Source organism: Eublepharis macularius, chromosome 14, assembly GCF_028583425.1.
Source record: "Eublepharis macularius isolate TG4126 chromosome 14, MPM_Emac_v1.0, whole genome shotgun sequence".
In the NCBI taxonomy this organism is placed as follows: domain Eukaryota; kingdom Metazoa; phylum Chordata; class Lepidosauria; order Squamata; family Eublepharidae; genus Eublepharis; species Eublepharis macularius.
Window position 1 is genome coordinate 56,154,454 of NC_072803.1, and position 23,143 is coordinate 56,177,596.

The 23,143-nt window shown below is 45.3% G+C and overlaps 1 protein-coding gene across 1 annotated transcript in view; it reads right to left on the reverse strand.

Annotated features, from left to right (window-relative positions):
• The window catches only part of COL27A1 (collagen type XXVII alpha 1 chain), a 342,023-nt gene that overhangs the window by 169,876 nt on the left and 149,004 nt on the right, over positions 1-23,143 (reverse strand). Inside the window, exons 13-16 of the mRNA XM_054997267.1 lie at positions 22,901-22,954; positions 14,470-14,514; positions 7,889-7,942; positions 2,552-2,596 (exon numbers count right to left, since the gene is read on the reverse strand). Of these exons, the coding sequence (XP_054853242.1) occupies positions 2,552-2,596; positions 7,889-7,942; positions 14,470-14,514; positions 22,901-22,954 (198 nt within the window). The remainder of the gene's footprint in view (positions 1-2,551; positions 2,597-7,888; positions 7,943-14,469; positions 14,515-22,900; positions 22,955-23,143) is intronic.

Sequence of the window (23,143 nt, forward strand, 5' to 3'; positions counted from 1 at the left end):
GGTTTTAAACATTTTCTCAGGTTTAACAGGGAGAGGAAGAAGGTTCAGGATGAAAGCAGATGGGGAAAAAATCGTTTTTAAGTACAATGTGCACAATTTCGCTTGCATGAGTGTCAGCTCACTGAATCACATTTTATACACCTCTTACGCAACTGCCCAAGACCCAAAGCAGAATCTGCTTTGTTTGGACTTACTCTGGCAGTGTGAAATCTAAGTAACTCTGACTACTCATAAGAGAGGCTATCAAGCTCCTGTTTGAAATATCAGGTACAATGTAATGAGAATATCTCCTGAAGAAGCCTCGCAGGAACAAACTGGTCATGTGTACAGGAGAAAAGTGAGTCTCTCCCCACTGGCAGAGCTAAACACAGACATGCTGAAGCAAAGCTCTCAGATACTCAGATGGGAGAAGAGAGAGAGAGAGAGAGAGAGACATCTCCCCATGCCAAGCAGGATGTGGGATGCCCTCAAAATCCATTAATTCCTTCCCTCAGACCTTTGCGAGTCAGCAAGAAGGAGCAGATGGAATAAGTTAGGCCCTCTGAGGCCACTCTCATCTGATTTGAATTAATAATTATGAAAGGTTGATGGCTTCTGGCAGCAGAGAAGGAGATGGATTGCCATGTGTCTGCTCTAGCACTTGGAGATTCAGGTGCCATCTCCCATCTGGGATTTTTTTTTCCTCTTTGCAAAACTCTGGAGCTCAGAAAAGTTGACGCTTCATTCTCATTCATCAGCTGTCTCTAAGGCAGAAATCTCAGGACAAGGAGGTTTCCACCAGAACCTGGGAACCATATACCTAACCAGTATGGAAGGGGGACAGACTGAGGAAGGAAAAAAGGAGAAAGGGGGAGAATCAGGAATCAGATTTATAGCTGGACTTGAACCTAAGGCCATGGCTTTGCATTTCAGGCAAAGATCCAAGGAACTATAGCGGCATTAATGGTGAGACTAAAACTGGGGAGATCTGGTTCAGACCACTACTCATTGGGTGTTGGGCCAGACACAGTATCTCAACCTAGCCTACCTCACAGGGTAATTGTGAGGATAAAATGAAAAGCATGGGAAAAACTTGTACACAGTCTTTCCTGGAGGAAGGGACAGGATAACTATATGAAAGAGAACTAGAGGCAATCCACAGCCCTATCCTTCTCCCTATATGGGCAAAGCGCTTACAAAGACAGGGCAGGGATCACAAAGGGTATGTTTGTGATTCTTCATGAGGTGTAGTGTGCCAACCTGCAATATTTTATAGATGGAAACGGGGACCCGCTAGGTTTTAAAAAATCCTATTTGCACCAGAAGGATCAGTTTGCAAGGCTCCCCTTCCCCCATTACACACTGGTGAAGGATCTTCCCCATCTAAGCTGTATTCCTTTACTCCAGAATAGCTTGTTCTACAGTGTATTAAAAACCAGCAGGGATACAGTTGTACTAGAGGAATGAAATACTCATATGCTATACTATGGGCACATCAAATCAATTTCCCAAGTGCCGAGTATGAATGAGCCTCGTTTACATAAGCCCTTAGCATTCATGTGTGTGCATTTAAGTGCTCCTGCAGTACACAAAGCATCCACCTTTCCCAGCTCTGAGATTTAACTGCAGAGACTGGACAAGGGAGCTATTCAGTCTTGAACTGACTAACAACGCTTCGACAAGGCATCTCCAAAAGGCAGACTAGGGACCAGTCTCAAAAACCAGCAGGGACTATGGAAGCATATGCTTTCAGCATAAGATTTGTGCCCCCATCATCCAGTAACTTTGGTGATGAAAACAGAAGCCTGTGAAAATTTAAGGTAGCCCCACCAGATGCAACTGGACAAGGCTGTCTCAGCCACACAGACAATAGGCAAATGTGCAAAACAAAAGCAGACACTTGATGGAGAGGAGAGTGTTTGATCCCATGTTATTAGTTGCAGGTAAACCCAAGCATCACACTGGCCAACTGCATTCCATTTTTTCCCCACCAAACCTATTGAATGTTCCAGAATATATTGCACCAGAGCTTTTTTTCTGGGAAAAGAGGTGATGGAACTCAGTGGGTTGCCCTCGGAGAAAATGGTCACATGGCTGGTAGCCCCGCCCCCTGATCTCCAGACAGAGGGGAGTTTAGATTGCCCTCCACGCCGCCGAGCGGCGCGGAGGACAATCTAAACTCCCCTCTGTCTGGAGATCAGGGGGCGGGGCTACCAGCCATGTGACCATTTTCAAGAGGTTCCGGAACCCCGTTCCACTGCGTCCCTGCTGAAAAAAAGCCCTGTATTGCACAGAAACTTTGCTGATCTATCTTCTAATTCTGCAAACCTTGAAAATGACAAGAGACCAAATTTCAGATCAGTAGTCCTTAAGGAAGAAGTGATTAGTAGGTTCTGGATATGCAGAGCCAAGAGAATATGAAGAGGGTCAGGTTAGTAAGGGGGAAAACAAATAGGGAGAAAAATAGGGGGAGATGCGGGCATGTCACACCATGCAAAGAAAACACAAACCAGGCGTGGGGGGTTGCATGCAGAGAAATAACAACAGTGCAATAAGGGAATATTCAGATCACCTTATCACCTTTCAGTCCATGCTCTCCGGGATTTCCCATCAGCCCCTAAAAATAAGAGAGGGAAAGAAAGACACAAGAGTGAACTGAGGCATGGTACCTCTAACCATTTGTCAGTGCTCTGGGTGAACCTGAATCCTTTAAAGATCTTACCCTCTTGATCCCACCCACTGTATAAATTCAAAGAAAGGGAACAGACGAAATGAGGGACATAGCTGTAAACACCCTAATGCTCATAAGAAGAATCGTTGTCTGAAAACCCGCCCCCAACACAGGCACACCACTGCATATTGCTGAAAGCTCTGTTTTGCTTTCTGTATGCAGTACTTATTTACTCTGCAAGTACCTAGCCTCCAAAATTTTGTTTTGTTTTGTCCTACAATAGGTTGACGACAGTTCAAAATATATCTCAGCAACTGCAGGATATGAAATCCTTTATCAAAAAGAGTCCAGTAGCACCTTTAAGACTAACCAATTTTATTGTAGCATAAGCTTTCGAGAATCAAGTTCTCTTCGTCAGATGCCTGATACAGAGAAAGCATAAGCTTTCGAGAATCAAGTTCTCTTCGTCAGATGCCTGATACAGAGAAAGCATAAGCTTTCGAGAATCAAGTTCTCTTCGTCAGATGCCTGATACAGAGAAAGCATAAGCTTTCGAGAATCAAGTTCTCTTCGTCAGATGCCTGATACAGAGAAAGCATAAGCTTTCGAGAATCAAGTTCTCTTCGTCAGATGCCTGATACAGAGACTCTGTATCAGGCATCTGACGAAGAGAACTTGATTCTCGAAAGCTTATGCTACAATAAAATTGGTTAGTCTTAAAGGTGCTACTGGACTCTTTTTGATTTTGCTATCACAGACTAACACGGCTAACTCCTCTGCATCTATGAAATCCTTTATGGTACCTTAGCATTCATGTGCATGCATCTACATACATGTGCACTAAAGAAAAGATGTAATATGCAACCTGGAAGCTCTTCTGTGTCGGGCACACCCTTCAAGGGAAAAGGGCTCCCTGGTGAAACAATGGCTAGTGGCCCCAAGGACTAAGGGATCACCACCCTGCAATTAATTATGAGGTAAACTTCCCTGTCTTGGAGGAAGGTGCTTGAGTGACGAGCTGTGTCTCCTGAGGCAATGAATGCCGAAGTGCCTCTGCACCTCACAACCAGGCAACTCACATTAGCAGCATTTTAAAACAAGGCATTCCGAGAAGGGGGGGGGAGGGACAGGAATTTACCAGGAAACAAGAAAATATGGACTTTCTTTAGTAAACTGAGCACTTGGAACTTGTGGGAAAACCATCAGGTCACAGAAATGAAGGGCAGAAAAGAAAATAAGGTCCAAAGGAGGGTCACAACTGACAGGAAGAAATGCCTAAAGGGGAATGTCCATTTTGCAACTGCTGTCTGTAGCAGCAGAAAGGGTTTTTTCTTTTGGTTGTTGTGGGTTTTCCGGGCTGTATTGCCGTGGTCTTGGCATTGTAGCTCCTGACGTTTCGCCAGCAGCTGTGGCTGGCATCTTCAGAGGTGTAGCACCAAAAGACAGAGATCTCTCAGTGTCACAGCGAGAGTGAGAGAGTGTGTCACTGAGAGATCTCTGTCTTTTGGTGCTACACCTCTGAAGATGCCAGCCACAGCTGCTGGAGAAACGTCAGGAACTCCAATGCCAAGACCACGGCAATACAGCCCGGAAAACCCACAACAACCATCGTTCTCCGGCTGTGAAAGCCTTCGACAATACATCGTTCTTTCTTTTCATTTTTGTTTTTATTCTATATTGTTGCTTTTTGTTATTTTTGATGTTTGTATTGTAAATTAACTGTTTTTCATCTTTATGCTTCTGGAAATCTACATGGAAAAGAGGTATTTTTAATATGTATATATTATTATATACATTATATATATTTAATTAAAACATTACTACCCTGTCAACTGCGTGTATGTAACTTACAGGTATCTTGAGAGGGCTTACAAATAATTAAATCCAAATATAAAATAAACTTAATGCACAATTAAAATAAACAATTTAAAAATATTATGAAAATAAAAATAAATAATCCAATAGATTAATATGCCTTAAAGTCAGCAGAAGACAGCAGAATTAATCTGAAATCTCAATGGAAGTCTGAGTAAATTTTTAAAACGTTTTCACTAGACATTTCCTGATGCTCAGCAATGTAGCCAACCCTCAAATATTTCACAGATGGAAAAAGAAGAATGCCTCGGAATCCCCTTTTCTCATACCAAGGATCACTTTGCAAGCTCCACCCCTTCCTCAGTCATACATAGTTAAAGGCTCTTCTCTGCCTATTTATTTATCCAGGAACAACCTGCCCAGCACTGATTTAAAAGCCACTTGTTGTTTGATGTCCAGAAATGTGCTATATGACGCTACTGGCAGATGAAAAACATCCTCCTCAACTAGAGAGAATGAAATGACAGGATCTGTACCACATGGCTTACTGTTCATGTGCATGCTTTTATGAGCATGTGACCAGCTTCAAGATGAATGTGCACACATACACATACTCAGAGTCTTTCTACACAAGATGCAGGGTGCATGTCTATCAAGTGCTGGGAGATGCAATGTTAACTGAGAAACGTAGTTTTGAAAGAGATCGCTCCAGAGGGAACAGACTCTCTCACAGCCCTCTGCCGCCTCTGGTGTGCCAGACTGTCTCCCCTTCTGGACCTTTTACTTTGCCACCCCTGCTGCTTAATTAAGCCTTGGCAGGGCAACGGCTCTGGAAGGGGAGATGCCAGAGGAGGTGGAGAACTGTGAGAGAAGCCGTCCCCTCTGGAGTGATCTCCGCCGGCTCTGTCTTTCAAAACTACACTTCCCGGCTAATATTCCATCTCCCAATAAGTGAAGAACACGTGTCAGATGTCTGGTGTAGAGAGACTCTCAGAGATTTAACTCAGGGTGGGGTAGGGAGATGCTGATCCTTGAAGGATGACAACTCTAGCAACAGACACAAACTTTTCACAGTATATACTCAAAGCAAAAAATTAGGACTGGGATTTACCACCAACAGAGATCAGAAATTAGGGACTGTTATTATGGAGGCATCAGGTAAACACATGAGGGCCCAGTCATGCATTTCTGTCCACCAAAGGAGAGAAAGAGAGCCAGAGGCAGGCACGAGTGTTTTTACAGACCAGATCAGGCTTAAAGAACTTAGAATTTATTAGCTGGCAACTAGCAAACCTCTCTCAGCAGGTGAAGAACTGTAGAGAGGAGATGCATGCAGGATATTATGAGAAAGTGGGAGGTAGAGGCCATCTTCTCCCTGGTTTCAAATCTTATCTTGGGTCTCAGAGGAAGGGAGTGATTAACAGGAAAGGCTCCCTACAGAGGCTCTTGTGTTCCATCATCTCCTAAGGAATCCCACTGACATGGGAAAACATTCCTTGATGATTCTTCATTAGCTTATATTTGCTCAGAAAAACAGAGAGACAGTTTACCAGTCCCTTCCCTTTCTTCAATCTCTTCCCTTTCTTCATCTGCTGCCATGGATACACAAGAATTGGCCTCCTCGTCTCTGGCCTCCTGTGGTCAAAGTAATTTCTAGGGCTGCAGTGTCTAGTCTTTCCAGCCCAGTATTTAGCTCTCAAGGGTCTTTCCCAGCCTTTTGAGCTAAAGTTCTTTAGTTGAGGATTAAACCTGGGATCTTCTGCATACAGGCCCTTTCAGAGGTCCAGAGACGCCGAGATGGGCCATCCAAGCTTTTGAGGCCCCAAACGATAATAAAACTTTTTTTAAAAGATGACACACAAAAACAAAATAAGGCCTGATATTTAACATGAATGTCCACAAATGTCAAATGTGCGCCCTAACGAAACCTTGTGGTACTAGAACCTGGGCCTCATCACTTGTCAAACTTTGAGGACCCCTTTGAGGTTGCGGGCCCAGCCCCCTCCCCCATGACTGGTCCCTCTTGCATTCAAAGCACATGTCCTGCTACTGAACCACAGACTTCCACAAATCTGCCAAACCCACTGCCGTGACTATTCTGACTGGCAGCATCTCTCCAGGGAATCAGGCAGGGGAAAAAAAGAAGTCTTTCCCAACACCCAACACCCGAGACCATTTAAGTGGAAGGAAGGCCAGAGACCCCACAGGCAAAGTATAGGTGGCTGCTGCTGGAATATTTATTTATTTACTTTATAGTTTGCCTTTCCTGCTGAGACTCAAAAGGAATTATGGCTCCCACCCCATCAGAAATCACTCACTATGACAGGTATGGAAACCTGTCAGAAATATTCTACAGCTAGAGACACAGGAGCCAATCAGAGTAGTGCTCTGAACCAGAAAATAGGAGCTATGGGCTGGAAAGGTTAAGGTCTGACAGAGGGAGACTGTTAGAAGTAAAGTTGTGAGGGCTGAGCAGGGTTACTAGCTACTGATGTTCCCCTCATTTCCCACCATTTCCCCTCCACGAGCCAATTGAGCGGCAGCAGGAAGTGCCCACTGGTGACAGGGGATCCCTTGCCACCAACAATGGTTTGGTATGACTGGGGCTGAGAGAGAAGGATTCGTTTACCAGGAGTGTGAGTTAAAGATCTGTGGTGGTATCAGATCTTTGAGGAAGTCTCCCTCACGGTGTGGGGAACTGAGGTGTTACAGTGGTCCAGCAGGATTTGCTTGGTTTAGCATGAAACTAAGTTGCAGCCGAATGCAGTGTTTTAAAGGCAATAAACATGCCTGAGAGAAGGTTTTCCTTGAAACTCATAATCCCACAACTCTTAGTTATGTGATCCTATTAACCCAATATGGGGGGAGTCCTGAATAAACTTTGTTCTTGTTCCCTTTTAGAAAGCAAACAATCTTGTCCCTGTCAGTTAACCTCATTACCCAAGTTGGGTGGGTTTATTATGCCCAGGCCCAGATTCTATCTCCTCAAACTTTTCTTGTGGGTTTCTTGTGTGGAACCCCAGGACAATGGAGTAGGTGGGAAATCGTGACACGGAGGGCAAAATGCTATGGGACGGCATCTAGCCTTCAGGAACTCCATCACGCCAGGGCTTTTTTTCAGTAGGAACGCAGCGGAACGGAGTTCCGGCATCTCTTGAAAATGGTCACATGGCCGGTGGCTCCACCCCGATCTCTAGAGAGGAGTTTAGATTGCCCTCCACGGCAATCTAAACTCCCCTCTGTCTGGAGATCAGGGGGCGGGGCCACTGGCCACGTGACCATTTTCGCCAAGGGCAATTTAAACTTTAAAGAACTCCCCCCTTGTTCCAGATAACCCAAAGTGACATCATTGTGCGGTCCTGAGTTCCACCACTGAGTTCCACCACCTCTCTTCCCAGAAAAAAAGCCCTGCATCACACTCACCTTTAATCCTTTTGGTCCTGGAAAGCCTATTGGTCCAACAGCGCCCATATCACCCTAGTATACGGGAGAGAGAAAGGACAAGTTTAAGACGGAGGAGCATGAAGCCCCATCCCTTCTCTGAAGGTGCTCTTAACTTCTACTGCTAACTGATAAATCATGAAGGTTAGAAGCTTTTAAAAAAAAATCTAAGGTTAAGAATATGGGTTAGCCGTCATCATGAGGGTGACTTCATTACACATCTGGCACTCAACTCAGTCCACATACATTTTTTTTCTGTGCTTTTGATTATTCTTGCTTTGAGCAATCTTAGGTTTAGAAATGTGTTCAAAATTCTGAAAATTTTTTAAAAAAAGAATCCTCCCCCTCCCAAATCTATTAATACAAGCATCCCCTTTAAAAAAAAAACCTGTAGAGACAGCCTACATTTCATCAATAAGTTTATTTTGTATAACATTCTACTTCTGGTAACTAGAACCTAGAGCACAGAAACCATCACCAAGTCCTTGTCGCTCATTTTTTGACAGTTTCACCCAGACAATACCCCTAAGAACATCAGTCCTGCTTAAACAAACAAGTGATCTATCCAGTCCAACATCTTGTATTACATAGCTGACAGGCAGATGCTTTGGAAGAGCCCGCAGGCAGGTCAGGAATGAAACAGCCTTCTCTCAAGGTTTGCCACCAGTAATTAGCAATTCCTGGATTACTAGTTGTTCCTGAATCTGTGAGTTCTATTGAGCTGCCATAGCCAAAAGCCACTCACAGACCTATCCTCCATGAATCAATCTGAATGAGCATAAAACGGAACCTTGTTAGATCCAACCAGGGCTTTTTTTCAGCTGGAACGTGGTGGAACGGAGTTCCGGAACCTCTTCAAAATGGTCACATGGCTGGTGGCCCCGCCCCCTGCTCTCCAGACAGAGGCGAGTTGAGATTGTCCTCCGCGCCGCTCAACAGCGTGGAGGGCAATCTAAACTCCCCTCTGTCTGGAGATCAGGGGGCGGGGCCACCAGCCATGTGACCATTTTCTCCAAGGGCAACCCACTGAGTTCCACCACCTCTTTTCCCAAAAAAAACCCCTGGATCCAACCAAAATATTACTCTGTTCCAGCACCCTTCCACCACGGATAGCTAGGTGCCACTGGCAAGCTCACAAGGCAGGTCACCATGCCAGCAGCTCTCCCACCAGTGTTTGTCGCCAGTAACTGGTCTGGAGGGTCTATTTTGCTACTACGCCCACTCCCTTTCAGAGCTAGAAACTAATGGAGATGTTCAGGATGCTTGGTTCTGAGCCCCAGGCTATTGAAGCAACTGTAAAATGCACACAGCCCTGGTTTTAATTGTCCTATCAGATTTCAGAATTTGTATACAGGTTTTTAAATTTAGAATCTGTTATCTGTCTCAAGACTTCAGTATAAATAGGAAACCGAATAAATGAAAATGATCACATGACATATGAGAAATGTCTGCCCTGGTCTAAATGGTACGCCCTAGGGTTGTGTGACGCCTCCAGGACCCATAAAGGTCTTTAAAACAGGTCTGCATTCAAGTGATCTTCCTAAGGCTTTTTTTCCCCTATGAAGGGAGCCAGTTAATTCTTGCTCCTGGAGTTCCCCTCTGCCATTTATAAACAAGCAGGGCAGCAGCTGTTGTAGCTAATGGCATATTTCTCTCACAGGTGGTCACGTGGAGGCAGGCACCCCTTGAGTGGTGAGCTAAAGCTTCACAGAACAGATCCCTTGTTCTCGTCTTGCAGCACAGAGGCTTCTTGAAAGAAAGGGCTTGCTTCATCAAGCTGGCCTGTATGAAACCGAGCCACGGGTGGAGGCGGCTCTGGTTACCTCTCACGATTCATCTATGTCTACAAAGCCGCTCTGAGTGGCAATGTGGAAAGAGATAACTGGATCCTCAGGATACCCATAATCAAGAGGAGGAAAGGGGCAAAGGCACGGGGTAACAGTGCCAGTGTCGTTTTTAAAAAACAGGATTAGAAAAAAGTCACGCAGAACTGGCCTATCTGCGGCTATCAGGCATAAACTGCAAAGAATGGTCACAGGCATCATCTATAGGGGGACTAGCTGTGGACACTGATAACACCAGTTTGCTCTTGCCTGGTTCAGGACACAAACGCTCAGCTGGATTATAAGCCGACGGCCATTTCCCTGAGAAGTTCTTCCCTAACTTGGAATGTACACAGAGCTAAGCACATAAAAATCAGCAAGGGACTTTAGCGAATGCAATTTCCGGGGCGCCTGACTTCCCTAAGGATTACTCACTCAGATACCTGGAAAAACATGTCACAGCACCCCTGGCATCTGCTACGTCCACATATCAGATACCAGGGAGGAACAGACAGGCATCTCATTGCAAAGCGTGCCGCAAGAAGTTCTTCTGTTGCTGCTACTACCAGTACCTTTTGAGTAGGGCTTTTTTTCTGGGAAAAGAGGTGGTGGAACTCAGTGGTGGAACTCCGGACCGCACAATGACATCACTTGGGGTCAGCTGGAACAAGTGTTTTTTTTAAAAAAAGTTTATATCACCCTCAGCGAAAATGGTCACATGGCCAGTGGCCCCGCCCCCTGATCTCCAGACAGAGGGGAGTTTAGATTGCCCTCTGCACCTGTCTAGAGATCAGGGCGCGGGACCACTGGCCATGTGACCATTTTCAAGAGGTGCCAGAACTCCGTTCCACTGCGTTCCAGCTGAAAAAAAGCCCTGCTTTTGAGTGAAGATGTGGGTGAGAAAGGCAGGGCTCAGGTGCTTGTGAAAGGAGGACATGCAGAAGGGTTGGGACAGTGCCTGGTCCCTGTTATACATTTTGTGTGTGCCATCAAGACACAAATAACTTATGGTGACCCAAGCAAGGGGGTTTCAAGGCAAGTGAGGAGCAGCGGTGGTTTGCTGTTGCATTCCTCTGCTGAGCAAGCCCAATCTTTCTTGGTGGTCTCCATCCAGGTTAGCTTCTGACCCAGGCTAGCTTCTGAGAGCTGATGAGATCGGTCTATACCACGCCACCTTCTCACCCCTGGGCCTTGTTGCCTTCCCTATAATGGGATCAGGAGCACAACAGAGTTTTCATGTTTTGGTTGGGCTTGGGAAAAACATTAGCTTCTTTTAAATATTGGGAGGATGGATTGCTAATACAATCTGGGAGCCTGAGAACTATGGGAGGCAGGAACAATGTGAAAATCCCTCTTGTCCTCACAAAATCTCTCCCTCCAGGATTCTCTAAGGGTTGATCATCACTGCCGTGAGGACTTTAGATTGCATATGCGCTGGAAGTTCTGTATTTCCCAGGTGTGTGCTGGCCTAGTTGGAATCAGGGCCACAGTGCACAAGGAGAAGCCATTTTCCTCATCTACGGACATCATTAAACTTCATTTTCCCCCACAAAGCAAACAGTAGTCCATCGGGGCAATTTCAGATCAGGAAAATAGGGGAATGAATCAAACCAACCTCCAAGCAGCCTCCCTCCAACTTAAGTGGCTCTTCCTCGAACAGAAGAGTCATTTAAGATACAGGAAGTCTAAGGAGATGAAGGCTTAAAACGTGAGTCAAAAGGAAAGGTGGGGTGTAAATATTTTAATTAGTAAATAAACAAATGAACTGTGCTCAGTAGAGTGGTAAGATATGAGTAACATCTGCCTCAATGTATGGGGGTGGTGCTAGGCTTGCCAGGTCTCCCGCTATGGTGGAAGGCCTTCCACCAGCAAGCCCCAGTGAAAAATAAAATAAAAATCAGCAACATTATTGACATTGTTACAACACTTCCAGATACAACCCAGAAGTCTCAATGTGTACCATAGAACTGCCAGTGATTCCTAGAGCTACTCTTTGTCACTTATGTGTTGTACCTGGAAGTGGCATAGTGCTGTTGGTGAAGCTGCCAACACCACATGCATTCCCCATTGTCCTCTCCCGCCAGTTGCCTGGTAACCCTAGGCTGAGGCCCCTACTCGATGTAAACAGTGATCTTGATTTGAATAAGGACAACATACACTCCAGAGCATGGAACTCTCAGCACATGTATAATCCAAAGTCCATGGGGCAGCCACAAGGGCTATTCATTCATTCATTCGTTCATTAGGCTTATAGTCCACTCTCACCACAACGCAGGCTCAGATCTAAATTCTCAGGGGCTTGAGCAAACCAATTTCCTCTCTGTCCTCCCTCCTTTCCCTCTTTAACTGATCTTCAACAGCTCTCAGCACTTCATGACTCCTGAAGCATACTCAGTCTCCATCTGATCATTTTTGGAAGGATTTTTGCCTTTTTGTTTTGGTTAATTTACAAACTCATGTTTTTCTAGACATCAGGTGATTTCCCCTGTCATATGGAATCCCATGCCTCGTCTGTAGGTAGTCTGATTTTACTGCTTCTGCGACCCTACAAAAGAATCCTTGTGCATAGAAAACTAGCCTATCAGAAGAAATGCAAAGGTGGAACCTTCCTTACTGACATGCTGGTTTTCTGTGTGGAAGGAATGGTTTCTGTATGGAAGAACATTCCATCACCTGAGCTCCCAACTGAAGTCTGAAATGGTGGTAGAATACAGACACGGAGTGGCCATGTCTATGTGACATTTGCATTCTCAAGAGGAAAGTCTTCCATCTTATGAGCAAATTATGAGCCTCATCCACCTCACAGGGTGATTGTTGTGCGGATAATGATAACATACTTTGTAAACTGCTCTGAATGGGTGTTAAGTTGTCCTGAAGGGCAGTATATAAATTGAATATTATTATTTTTAAATCTGAGTATTATTATTAGTCTGCCTTTCTCACTGTGACTCAAGGCGGATTACACAGTGTGAGATTAATACAATCAATATCAAGGACATTTCTATAAACAATGTCATAGGGTAAATAAATACAAGTTTTCAAAGACACAGCATTAGTAAGAATCCACTACAGAGTTGAAGAAATGCTGAAAGAGAACAATTCTAGGACTGACATTAGACAACATGAAGCTCAGGTAGCTCAGAGGACCATATATTTAAAGCAACAGATAGTGTGTAAGGCAACACCATGGTGAAGTCTATAATCCCTAACTCATTAGCGAAGCATCTGAGACCCCCTCCCTACAATACAGCCCTCCTGTCTCAGTAAAAAGCCTTGTTGAATAATTTGGTTTTGCAGCGTTTGCAGAAAGCCAAGAGTGTGCGGTGGGGGGGGGGGGGGTGTCTCCTGACTTCCTCAGGAAGGCCATTCCACAAGGTAGGGGCCAACACAGAGAAAGCCCGTGTATGGGCTGCTGTTGATTTTGCCCATGTGTAGAATGGCACCTGCAGGAGACACTGTTTAGATGAGAGAAGTTGCTGTGGAGGAATACAGGGAGACAGGCAGTCCTATAGGTATGCTGAACCAAGGTTGTGAAGAGCTTTGTATGTGATAACCAGTGCCTTGAACTGAGCACAGTAACTGATGGGTAGCCAATGGAGTGACTGCAGGATGGGGGTGATGTTCATGCTCCTGCTCACTCCTGATAACAGTTGAGCCACAGCATTTTGCACCTGCCGGAGTCTCCTAGTTGACACTTTATTTTTAAAGTCATACTTCCTTTCTCCACTGCACAAAAAGCTACAGTAATAGGAGTATATAGAGTTGCCAACTTCCAAGTGGGGACTGGAGATTTCCTGGGATTACAACAGACTACAAAGATCAGTTCCCCTGGAGAAAATGAATGTTTTGGATGGTGGACTCTATGGCATTATACCCCACTGAGGTCCCTCCCCTCCCCAAACCTCACTCTTCCCAGGCTCCACCCCTAATCTCCAGGATAGGGGTGCCATTCCCCCACTTGAGGCAGGGGATCCCCTGCTCCCACCCTCCCCTCACCCCCCAGGCACCATGGCGCGCCCCTGCACCCACAATGGCCTGATTTGGGTCAAATTGTGCTTGCAGCGGGCCCAATTCACGCCGAATCGCACCCTGCAGTGGGCCAATTCAGCCCCCTGGTGAGCGCAGGGGCACTCCCAGGCCACCCTTTGACCCACGCAATGATGTCACTTCTCAGAAGTGACATCATCGCGCAAGCCCAGGAGCAGGCACACAGAAATCGGGGATGCTACAAGGTAGGTGCCGGCTCCTGATCTCCTGCCGAAGGAGTCAGGGAACCAAGCAACCCTACTCCAGGAATTTCCCAGTCCAGAGATGGTCACTCTGTTTAATGGTCAGGAAGGTATTTTATAAAAGGGCAGGGACTGAGGACTGAGGAACATGGAGTAATGCTGTGTTTAGGACATATTATCTGTTTGCTGCACATATTGCCCTGTTGCTGCTGCACTGTTTTCTACTAATGCAATGCAATTTTTCTGCATTATATCTGCACTTTTTCTAGAGGAGCATACAATCATGTGATTTCACTGACACCATCTCCCCCACAGTTTAAACTAGTACAGCCTAGAACCACAACACTGCACCATGCAAGCTCTTTTGTCGCTGTTATGCTCCCTCCCAAACAGAAAGATCAAATAAAACACATGCAGTTGTATGGTGGTTACTAAGATTTGACAGAAACTTAAAAACCTCAAGCCCTAAAGCCCCAAATTTAAAAGCTCTCCTGTATTTTCTTGTACTTACAATGAGTCCATGAACTCCAGGAGGGCCCAGAGCTCCCACGTCTCCCTAAAAGGAAAGAAAGATCAACACGGTTATGGCCTCTTCGTCGACAAACCGAGACTCAAAAGTGCCTCAGTCTTGCAAGGGCTGGAAGGAGAGACTCGCCCCCGCCCTCACCAGGCAATCTAGCACTTCCATCTTCAACTAGCTTGTTAATGAAGGCGGGCAGGGGCCTTTCAGACACAAGGCTGCTTGTTCTTCTCCCCGCAGTTAAAACTGCAAACTAGACTGGCTTCCCCTTCGCAGGAACAGAGGCAAGAAGGGCTGCTGTGTGTAGTGCAGAGGGGAAGCAGAAGAAAGAAAGAAAGAAAGAAAGAAAGAAAGAAAGAAAGAAAGAAAGAAAGAAAGAAAGAAAGAAAGAAAGAAAGAAAGAAAGAAAGAAAGAAAGAAAGAAAGACAGACAGACAGACAGACAGACAGACAGACAGACAGACAGACAGACAGACAGACAGACAGACAGACAGACAGACAGACTTATAACACACACAAAGTGGCAAAGTATCTGCCAGCAGTTTTCCTGGATGTTTATATATAGGAAGTCCACTTATATGTATGTTGTTGACCTGGGGTACCAGCAAATGATACCTATTAATAGAGCATTGGAATAAGCAAAGAAAAGCTCTGTTTAGTAGACACGATAGACTTCTAAGCTTTGTTTCAGTTTGTGCCTGTGGATGTACACTTAAGAGATGTGCAAGCTAACAGGCATGACAATCTGCGACTCCACACAGAGCTTGAATATACTATCTACAAATCCTTAATATGGAGATGATGTACATGCAAATATTGCCTTGATTCTTATGCAACCAAATGTAAACCCGCATCAGTAAAAAAGCCACTGAAGAAGAAGGATGATAGAAAGGGCACGTGAAGAAGACAGAGTAAGGATCCCACAGTAAAAGGAGAGTGGAGGGATCACCGAGAGAAAATGAAAGATTAGTGGGAGACTGGGAATAGAATTGAGTGGTGCATATATTGGATGGTAGTGTGACTACAGAATATGGATCTCCCATGAAGCCTTGGATCTTTCTACGCAGTAGTCTGTTCAGTAAGGGCCAAACTACAAGTGACGAATGGCACTTGAACGGCAAGTGTATTCCTCCCTGTTCACTTGCCCTCTACTTGCTCTCCACTCAATCCACTTGCCATTCAAGTGTCATTCGTCACTTGTAGCTTGGCCCTAAGAGGCGCTTGGTTCCTTGACAAAGTTCTGGGACTTGCTTTCCTTACTTAAAAAAATGCCTCCATATCCTCTGTTTTACAACGGCTGCTGATGGGACTAGCAGAGGAAATGCAAAAAGCAGGACACTGAGAATCCTCTCTGAAAAGTGTATTTATTGAAATTGTCAAAAATTGTAGGGAGACGTGTCAATCCATAGCAAAAATCCAGAAAGAACAGTAGCAGGGAACCAAATGAAATATCACAAAATAGTGAACACAAACTTCTGTGTTTTCCAAAACCTTTCAACAGGCTGGATTTTAAGTCCAACCTCCCCCACCCCACCACCACCTTCAAGAGGAAGAAATATTTCAGGACATGTTGGCTGCAGATCCCAAAAGTCTGCATTATTATTGCATTGCCATCTGTATTATCTTTTGGTTCTTAGAAGAGCCTTTGGGAGCCAATATTTGGCCAGAACACGGGATAAAGATGTCAGAAAAAACTACACGGATAAAAAGGAAGGCGGGGGGTGTTAATGTTCCAGCTGGGAGAGCCTCTTTCCTCCAGCTTCCAATGGCCACTGTTGAGACTATCAGAAAGAAGGCTGGAAGCAGTCAGCCGTCCTTCTGCGGTGCCTGGATCTAGGCCCAACTTCAAAGAACACGTGTATCAAGTTGTCACTGAGAGCCAAGAATTAGTCTGAAAAGCAGGGTAATTTTTTTTTAAGTAAATACAAAAATCATTATATTGTCGAAGGCTTCACCTACCCTGACAAAGGGTAGGTGATTCAGGTTCAGGTTCAGAACAATTCTCAGCATGTTGGTGAAAGGAGAACATGCTAGGATGCATGCTTTCACCACAAGCAATTCTGGCATGGATATCGTGACGGTGGCTCGGGTGCTATCAAATCTGTTTTATTTGAATGTCCTTGGTACATGGGGTTGCCAGGTCCCTCTCACCTCCTGCCGGGAGGGTAGAGATATCTGGCTAGAGATATCTTCTTCACACACATGCACTCCAGGGCTGATGCGATGACATCACTTCTGGAAGTGACATCACCGTGGCGGCCACACAAGCATTCCCATGCTTTGCATGGGGCTGATTCGGCCCGTTTTGGGCCCAAAGCAGCCCCAAACGAAGCACAGGAACACTCCCATGGCCAGCACGATGATGTCACTTCTGGAAGTGATGTCGCTGCACCTGTTGGGGTCAACGGTCGAGGGGGCAAATCCCTGGGAGTTTGCCTGCCACTGGTGGGCACCTGGACGACAAGGTACGACAAGGCAAGGCAGAAATGGACTGAATCCTTGATATTACAATGGGCAGAGTTTACAGTAGATGTTTTAATTCCTAAATTATTAGTAGAGCCAAGAGTAGAAAATTTACTTATTTTAGCAAAATTTTTAGTTCAGGTGATGAGAATTTGGGCATCTGTATCTTCTGTTTTGACCTTCTCTGGCCTGAATTCTTCCTGTTTTCTTCACATTTGATAAATACTACTTAAGACCTATAGGTCAGAGGAGTAGGGTAAAAAAGGAAGAAAGAAAACAAAGCATGGAAAATGCGAAGCTCCATATTTCGGTGGCAGAGGAAGAAGTGCTTACAATCCCAGAGCGCATATTCTGTACATTTAAAATCCATTAAAGACTCAGAACTCAAGGGAACTTCAAGGCAAATTGACACTTGCCTGTTCAGTAGTCCGACAACTAGAGTCTGGTCTAGACATTACATCCCCCATCCTCAGAGTTTCCCTCAGGAATCCAGTTGCTGAACCACAGACCTTCCTTTCACTAATCCAACATAAAACTCCGCTTCTTTGTTCCTGGAGTCCTGAGGGAGACTGAGAGCCAAACTACAAGTGACGTCTTACACAGGTTGGACACTAGTCGGCTTCCCTCAAGTTTTGATGGGAAATGTAGGCGCCCTGGTTTTACAGCTTGGCTCTCCATTACAGCTGCAAGACCAGGATGCCTACATTTCCCATCAAAACTTGAGGGAAGCTGACTAGTGTCCAACCTGTGTAAGACGTCACTTGTAGTTTGGCTCTGAGGATGCTGGAGGTGGACAGATTCACTTGGGAGGGGGTAGGGATTCCTGCTGTAATGAGAAGGAAAGGGATCTTCCCCTCAAAGCTCCACGGTGCAGGAGGCTCTGGTAAAGGAGGGGCTACAGGGTGTGCCTCAGTCCATGAGAAGTCTTCCTTACAAGTTAAGGCTGGGCCAGTGCAGTTCCTGACCTTGGTTCATTTACAAAGATCACACTGCATATATTTGGTGTGTTGAGTTTCAAGCTTGCTACCTCAGAAACCCAGCTCAAGTATTCCACAATAATTTGACATGACCTTTTTCAGCCTGAGGCATTTATGATTTTTTGTATCATGCTACCACAGAAGAGGCTTTTAGTATCTGTTGGTCATAGATTTCCAATTCCTTCCTAACCATCTGAAAGAATGGGGACTATCTAACCATCTGAGTGTTCTAGCTCTCCTTCAGGGTTACAGGGTCTACAACTTGCTTTAGATAGCCTTGAGAGAGAATGAGGGGAGAGGGACAAGGCGACATTGAGAAGGATTTAAAAAAAAAAATCTTTACACTGCACAATGCATATCATTTACATCAAACCAACACTTGTACTTTTGCCAGACATCACATCATGTCACCAGCCAGCAGGGCCAGTGCGTCCACGGAGGCAAGTCCAGCAGCCACCTCGAGCACTGAGATGCCGGAGGGGGCGTTGGGGGTGGGTGGGCGTGCACCACCGAGCTGGGAAGCTGACCGCGCACCACCCCAGCCACCTGCTGTGTCTGGCCCGCAGCTGCTGCGCCCAGGCGGTAGTACGTGCTGGTGGCAGCAGCACGGGGCATTCTGAGTGGGCAGTCTCCCAGCCCTCCGCTCAGTTGCCCCATGCTGCTGCCGCTGCCTGCACACTGCTGCAGGCCAGGTACGGCATGTGGCCGGGGCGGCACGTGGCAACTGAGCGAGAGGGCAGGGAGGCCACCCTTGCACCATCGCAGCTGCCTGCCACACCAATGCGACTGGCTCGCAGTGGCATGCTGCGTGATAACGTCACACACAGTGATGACATCAAGCAGTCTGGGTGCGCGTGCACACGCGTGTGGGGGCAGCAACAGCCCCGGCCTCAGATGCCAGAAACTCTGGCACCAGGCAATGTGGTATTGTATATTTCAGGCCTAACCTGTCCTTCAAGAAAGCACTGGATAAAAATCTAATTCAAGAATCATCAGGACAGGTCAAATGTAATCTGGTGCTGGAGGGGGAAACTAAACTTCCACAGCTCTTGATTCTCTCTCATTCAGCCATCTGTGTAAAGCCTGGAAATCAACAGAGCTTTCCCATTCACCATCATTTCTTGCAGAATTTTCCTACTTTGTTTCTGCCAGTCATGCCTGCTCTATTTACCTATAGGCATAGTTCTCATCCTTGCAATTAATGTCAGGGTGGGTCTTCCCAACCAAGGTGGCAACTTTTGCCTGTAGTCCCAACTCCTTCAAGTCCAGGGGAGAAACACCTTTTTAAAAGGTTGCTCTGGTAGGTCAGGATTAGAGACTGGTAAGCTCTTCTTAGCTAGATCTGGGATCAAATCAGTATTTACAAGTTTTCTTGGCAAACATTCCTTGAAAGTTCCTTTGTTTCCCAAGAGTTCTTTCTCCCCGCTCATAATGCTGGTACACATGCAGCAATGATGCATTGGAGCATTATCATATTGCCCCCAAGAACTACCATCTGGGCTTGGTACCAAGTGCATGGTTCAGACATTTCCATATAGATTTGTTCATAAAAATACAATATTGTTTTGCAAATTACAAGATTTTTTTAAGGTTCACATACTTTCACAGCAGCCAGCCAGAGTTTCCCAGGGATCAAGGGGTTAATATTAAAGATGTGAACCGTTCACTGGCAGCCAACTTCAGAGTGTAAGCTATCAAACACCAGACACAGGTCCTTTTCCATCATCCCCTTCCCCCCAATTTCACTTCGCAAAAGAATTTCTCCTGGTGCCCAAGCCCATTAAGCTTTAAGCGCCAGGCAAAACTGTTCTCGTCTGCCCAGGTCCCCTGCTGATTTCTGTTTGTGTTGACTTCCACTGGCTCCCTATGGTTCCAGTTTGATTATGTTGAGGTTTGGTTCCTCAGCCTCCTCGATCTGAACTTTATGGAAGTCCCTGAGAAAGGTAGCTTTTACTATTGTTTCCAAAGGTGATTTACTGATTTGCTACTGGTTGGGTTTGGGGGCTGTTTTACTGCACACTGGGCTGTTGTTTTTAAGAATTTTTGTCTTTTATGTTCAAAGAGAGAGACAGTCATTTCATCTTTGTTGGGGGGGAGGAGGGAAGCAAACGTTTTAAATAAATAAATGAACTTCTGCCTATATGGGGACAAGGGCAGCTGGATTGGGGCACCCAGTCTGCTGGCACATGGACAATGCTGTGTTCAGCATCCTGGACTGCAGAATTTATATTTCCACAACATAAACCCGAAGTGGCTTATAAAATACTCCCCTTCTCCATTTTATTCTCATACATGACTGGCCTAAGTCACCCAGCAAGCTTCCACACCAGATTTGAACCTGCGTCTCCAATATCATGGTCCAGTGCTCCAACCACTTCAACACACTGGCTCTCTGGAAGAAATGCTGCTTGATTCAGAATGAGCTGGATAAATGCATAATTACAAACTGCTGCAGCACAAGGGCTGACCATGCTAGAGAGGGGCTGCAGTGAACCAACCTGGAACAGTCCCAAGGAAGCTCAACGACTAGAATCTACTTCAGTTATCCGGATTATAAGACTAGTTTCACTTCCACTGCTGCAAACTGCTAAAGATCTGCAGAGGCCAGTAAAAGCAAAGGAGTAAAACGTCTGCCCTTTTATTTTCATATAAGCAGCCAGAGTGATGGGCATATGCTACATTCCAAAACCTCTTTCTAAACCAATTGTGCATTTTATCACTTCTCTTAAACCATAGTAACCACCAGAAAGTACAGCTGTCAACTTCTTAAAAAGTAGTAAGTAAAACCCAAATGAGGAATTTGGAATTGTAGAAGTTTAAAAGCCAGGCTTGGTCGGGCCACAAAGACGAAAACTTGCTCTGTAGGTCTAAGATAAATGTCTCTGACATAATTCAACTTTACAAAAAGGTAAAGCCTGCATCTGTAGGAACTAGTACATTAAGAAAGAGGCAGGCATCTAACCCACTATATGCACCCAAAATGGGACAGGCATACTCTTCCTGTGCCATCTCATCTTCTCATGTTGGTTCTCCAAAATATGCAGACTTTAGGTTCTGAATTTTTTCCTAAGCAAAATCTAGATGAGTCGAAGAATGAAAAAGAATCGAAGAATGTATACAAATACCCACAGCGTGATCAAACTGCTGAGGAACCACACTCACTTTGATTTGATCAAATACACAAACTTCCTGGCAGGACCAAACTCAAGAAAAACCATTTCTGCTCATTTCCAGGAAAGTACACAGCTGTGATTGGCTAGTGCTTGTACCATCACACAGCTATCAGTACTGCCCCACCACCAACCTGGAGCACTTTCTCAAATTTTATAAAATTGATTGCTTTCTTAAAAACCAAACCAATACTTTGCAAAAGTTTAGGGAGGGAAGGGGGCATGGTAGAGCCAAATCTCATCAAATCTTGGAAGCTAAGCAGAGTCAGTACTTGGATGGGCAACCACCAAGGAAGATTCTGCAGAGGAATGCAATGGCAAAGCTACCTCTGCTTCTCAGTTGCCTAAAAGCGTCTTGCTGGGGTCACCACAAATGAGCTGTGACTTGACAGCACATAAACATGCATGCACAAATATTTAATAAGGTGCACTTGCAAATAGTTAGAAAAAAAGAGGCAGGCATTCTGCCTAAAACATGGGCTGTGGCAGACCAAAAAGGTGGATTCATGGGTGAGAAGATTAGGTCAGAAACAAAGGGATGGAAGCTGAGCATGTCTGGCAACAAAATGAATGAACGAACGAACGAACGACGGCAGCTGACTCCCTTGTGCTGCTCTGGTCTTGTTTAGGAACTGTATCATCCCTAGAATATACCCAGGAGGATCTTTCGTCTGAAAGTACCCCTGCCAGCCCATGCCATTCATTCCCTAGGAATGAATAGCTGACATCATCTGGGAAAAGGCCAGGTTCAAAGATTTCCCTCTGATGTGTTAGCATTAGAAGTGGGCACAAACCAAGAAAGTACCAAACCGTGTGGTTCATGGTTCATCGCACTTCACGAACCACAAAATTTCACAAACTTGCCCCAGTTCGTGAACCAGTTTGTTTGGTTCATGAAAATGTCACTTCCGGGGCAGCAGAAGATCTGCAGGAAGCTCCCCCTCCCCCTAAGAAACTGATTGATTGGCGTCAGGCTGTCTGCAATGACAAATTGAAAAACGAACCAAATGACCCAACCTAAAGTTCACGGTGGTACATCAGAGATGGGCTCTGACGAACTGCTGGTTCGCAAACCACAAACCAGCCTGGTTCATGATGAACTTTTGTTCGTGTCTGCCTCTAGTTAGGATTCTGCCTGAAGGTAGATGTTACCATTGCACAACATCAACCCTGAGCTAGGTTGACATTTGCCACACAAGTTACAAGTAGCAATTTTTCCCTAGGGACTGAAAAAGAAGGCCTTCTACATACAAAGCCCGTGGCTCTACCACTCAGCTGCGGCCTTCCTCATAATCTCACATCTTAAATGAAATCTTTAAAGCATTCAAGTAGAGAAAAGCACTGTTCTATTAACTGTCTTCTATTACCATGGAATATATCAATGTTTTTCCCTGGTGCGCTACTAAGATGGGGTTGCGGTTCCCTTGAGTGCCATGGTTGTAATGTGTTTTTGTGGTGTGCATGTGTGCGTGCACACGTGCACGTGAGAGAGAATGCAAGAGAGAGAGAGAGAGAGGTTTTTATTCTGAATTTTTTCCCATTGTTTTCCCAGTAAGCAAAACAGGACAGCAGCAGAACTGGAGAGAAGAGAAAAGAAGGAAGAGAAAATGGGTAACACTATCCTGATGCTTCATATGTTAGATGTTTGACTGAAGAATTTAGCACTTCATACAAGACAGGAACCAATTCACAAAAGATGTTAACCACAGAGAGATCAGAGGTTGTTCCCAAGGGCCAATCCAATCAGCAAACAGAGAGCATTCCAGCGAGGCCCAATGGAAAAACGATCAAAAGAGACTTCTGCCAACTTACTGGGTTGCCATCAATGCCAGGTGGTCCTCGTTCCCCAAAATCACCAGGGAAGCCCTAAAGAAAGGGAGAAAAGGGGTGGGGGACACTTTGGTTACAAAGTAGATAAGGCATGGTTATTCAGGAGCTAAACAGAAGCTGCTAAAAATCCGGTTCATTTATTTATTGAGATCGTTATCTGCCATTTTCTCCCCTATGAGGACCCAAAGCAGCTTATAACATAATTCTTCCCTCCATTTATCCTTA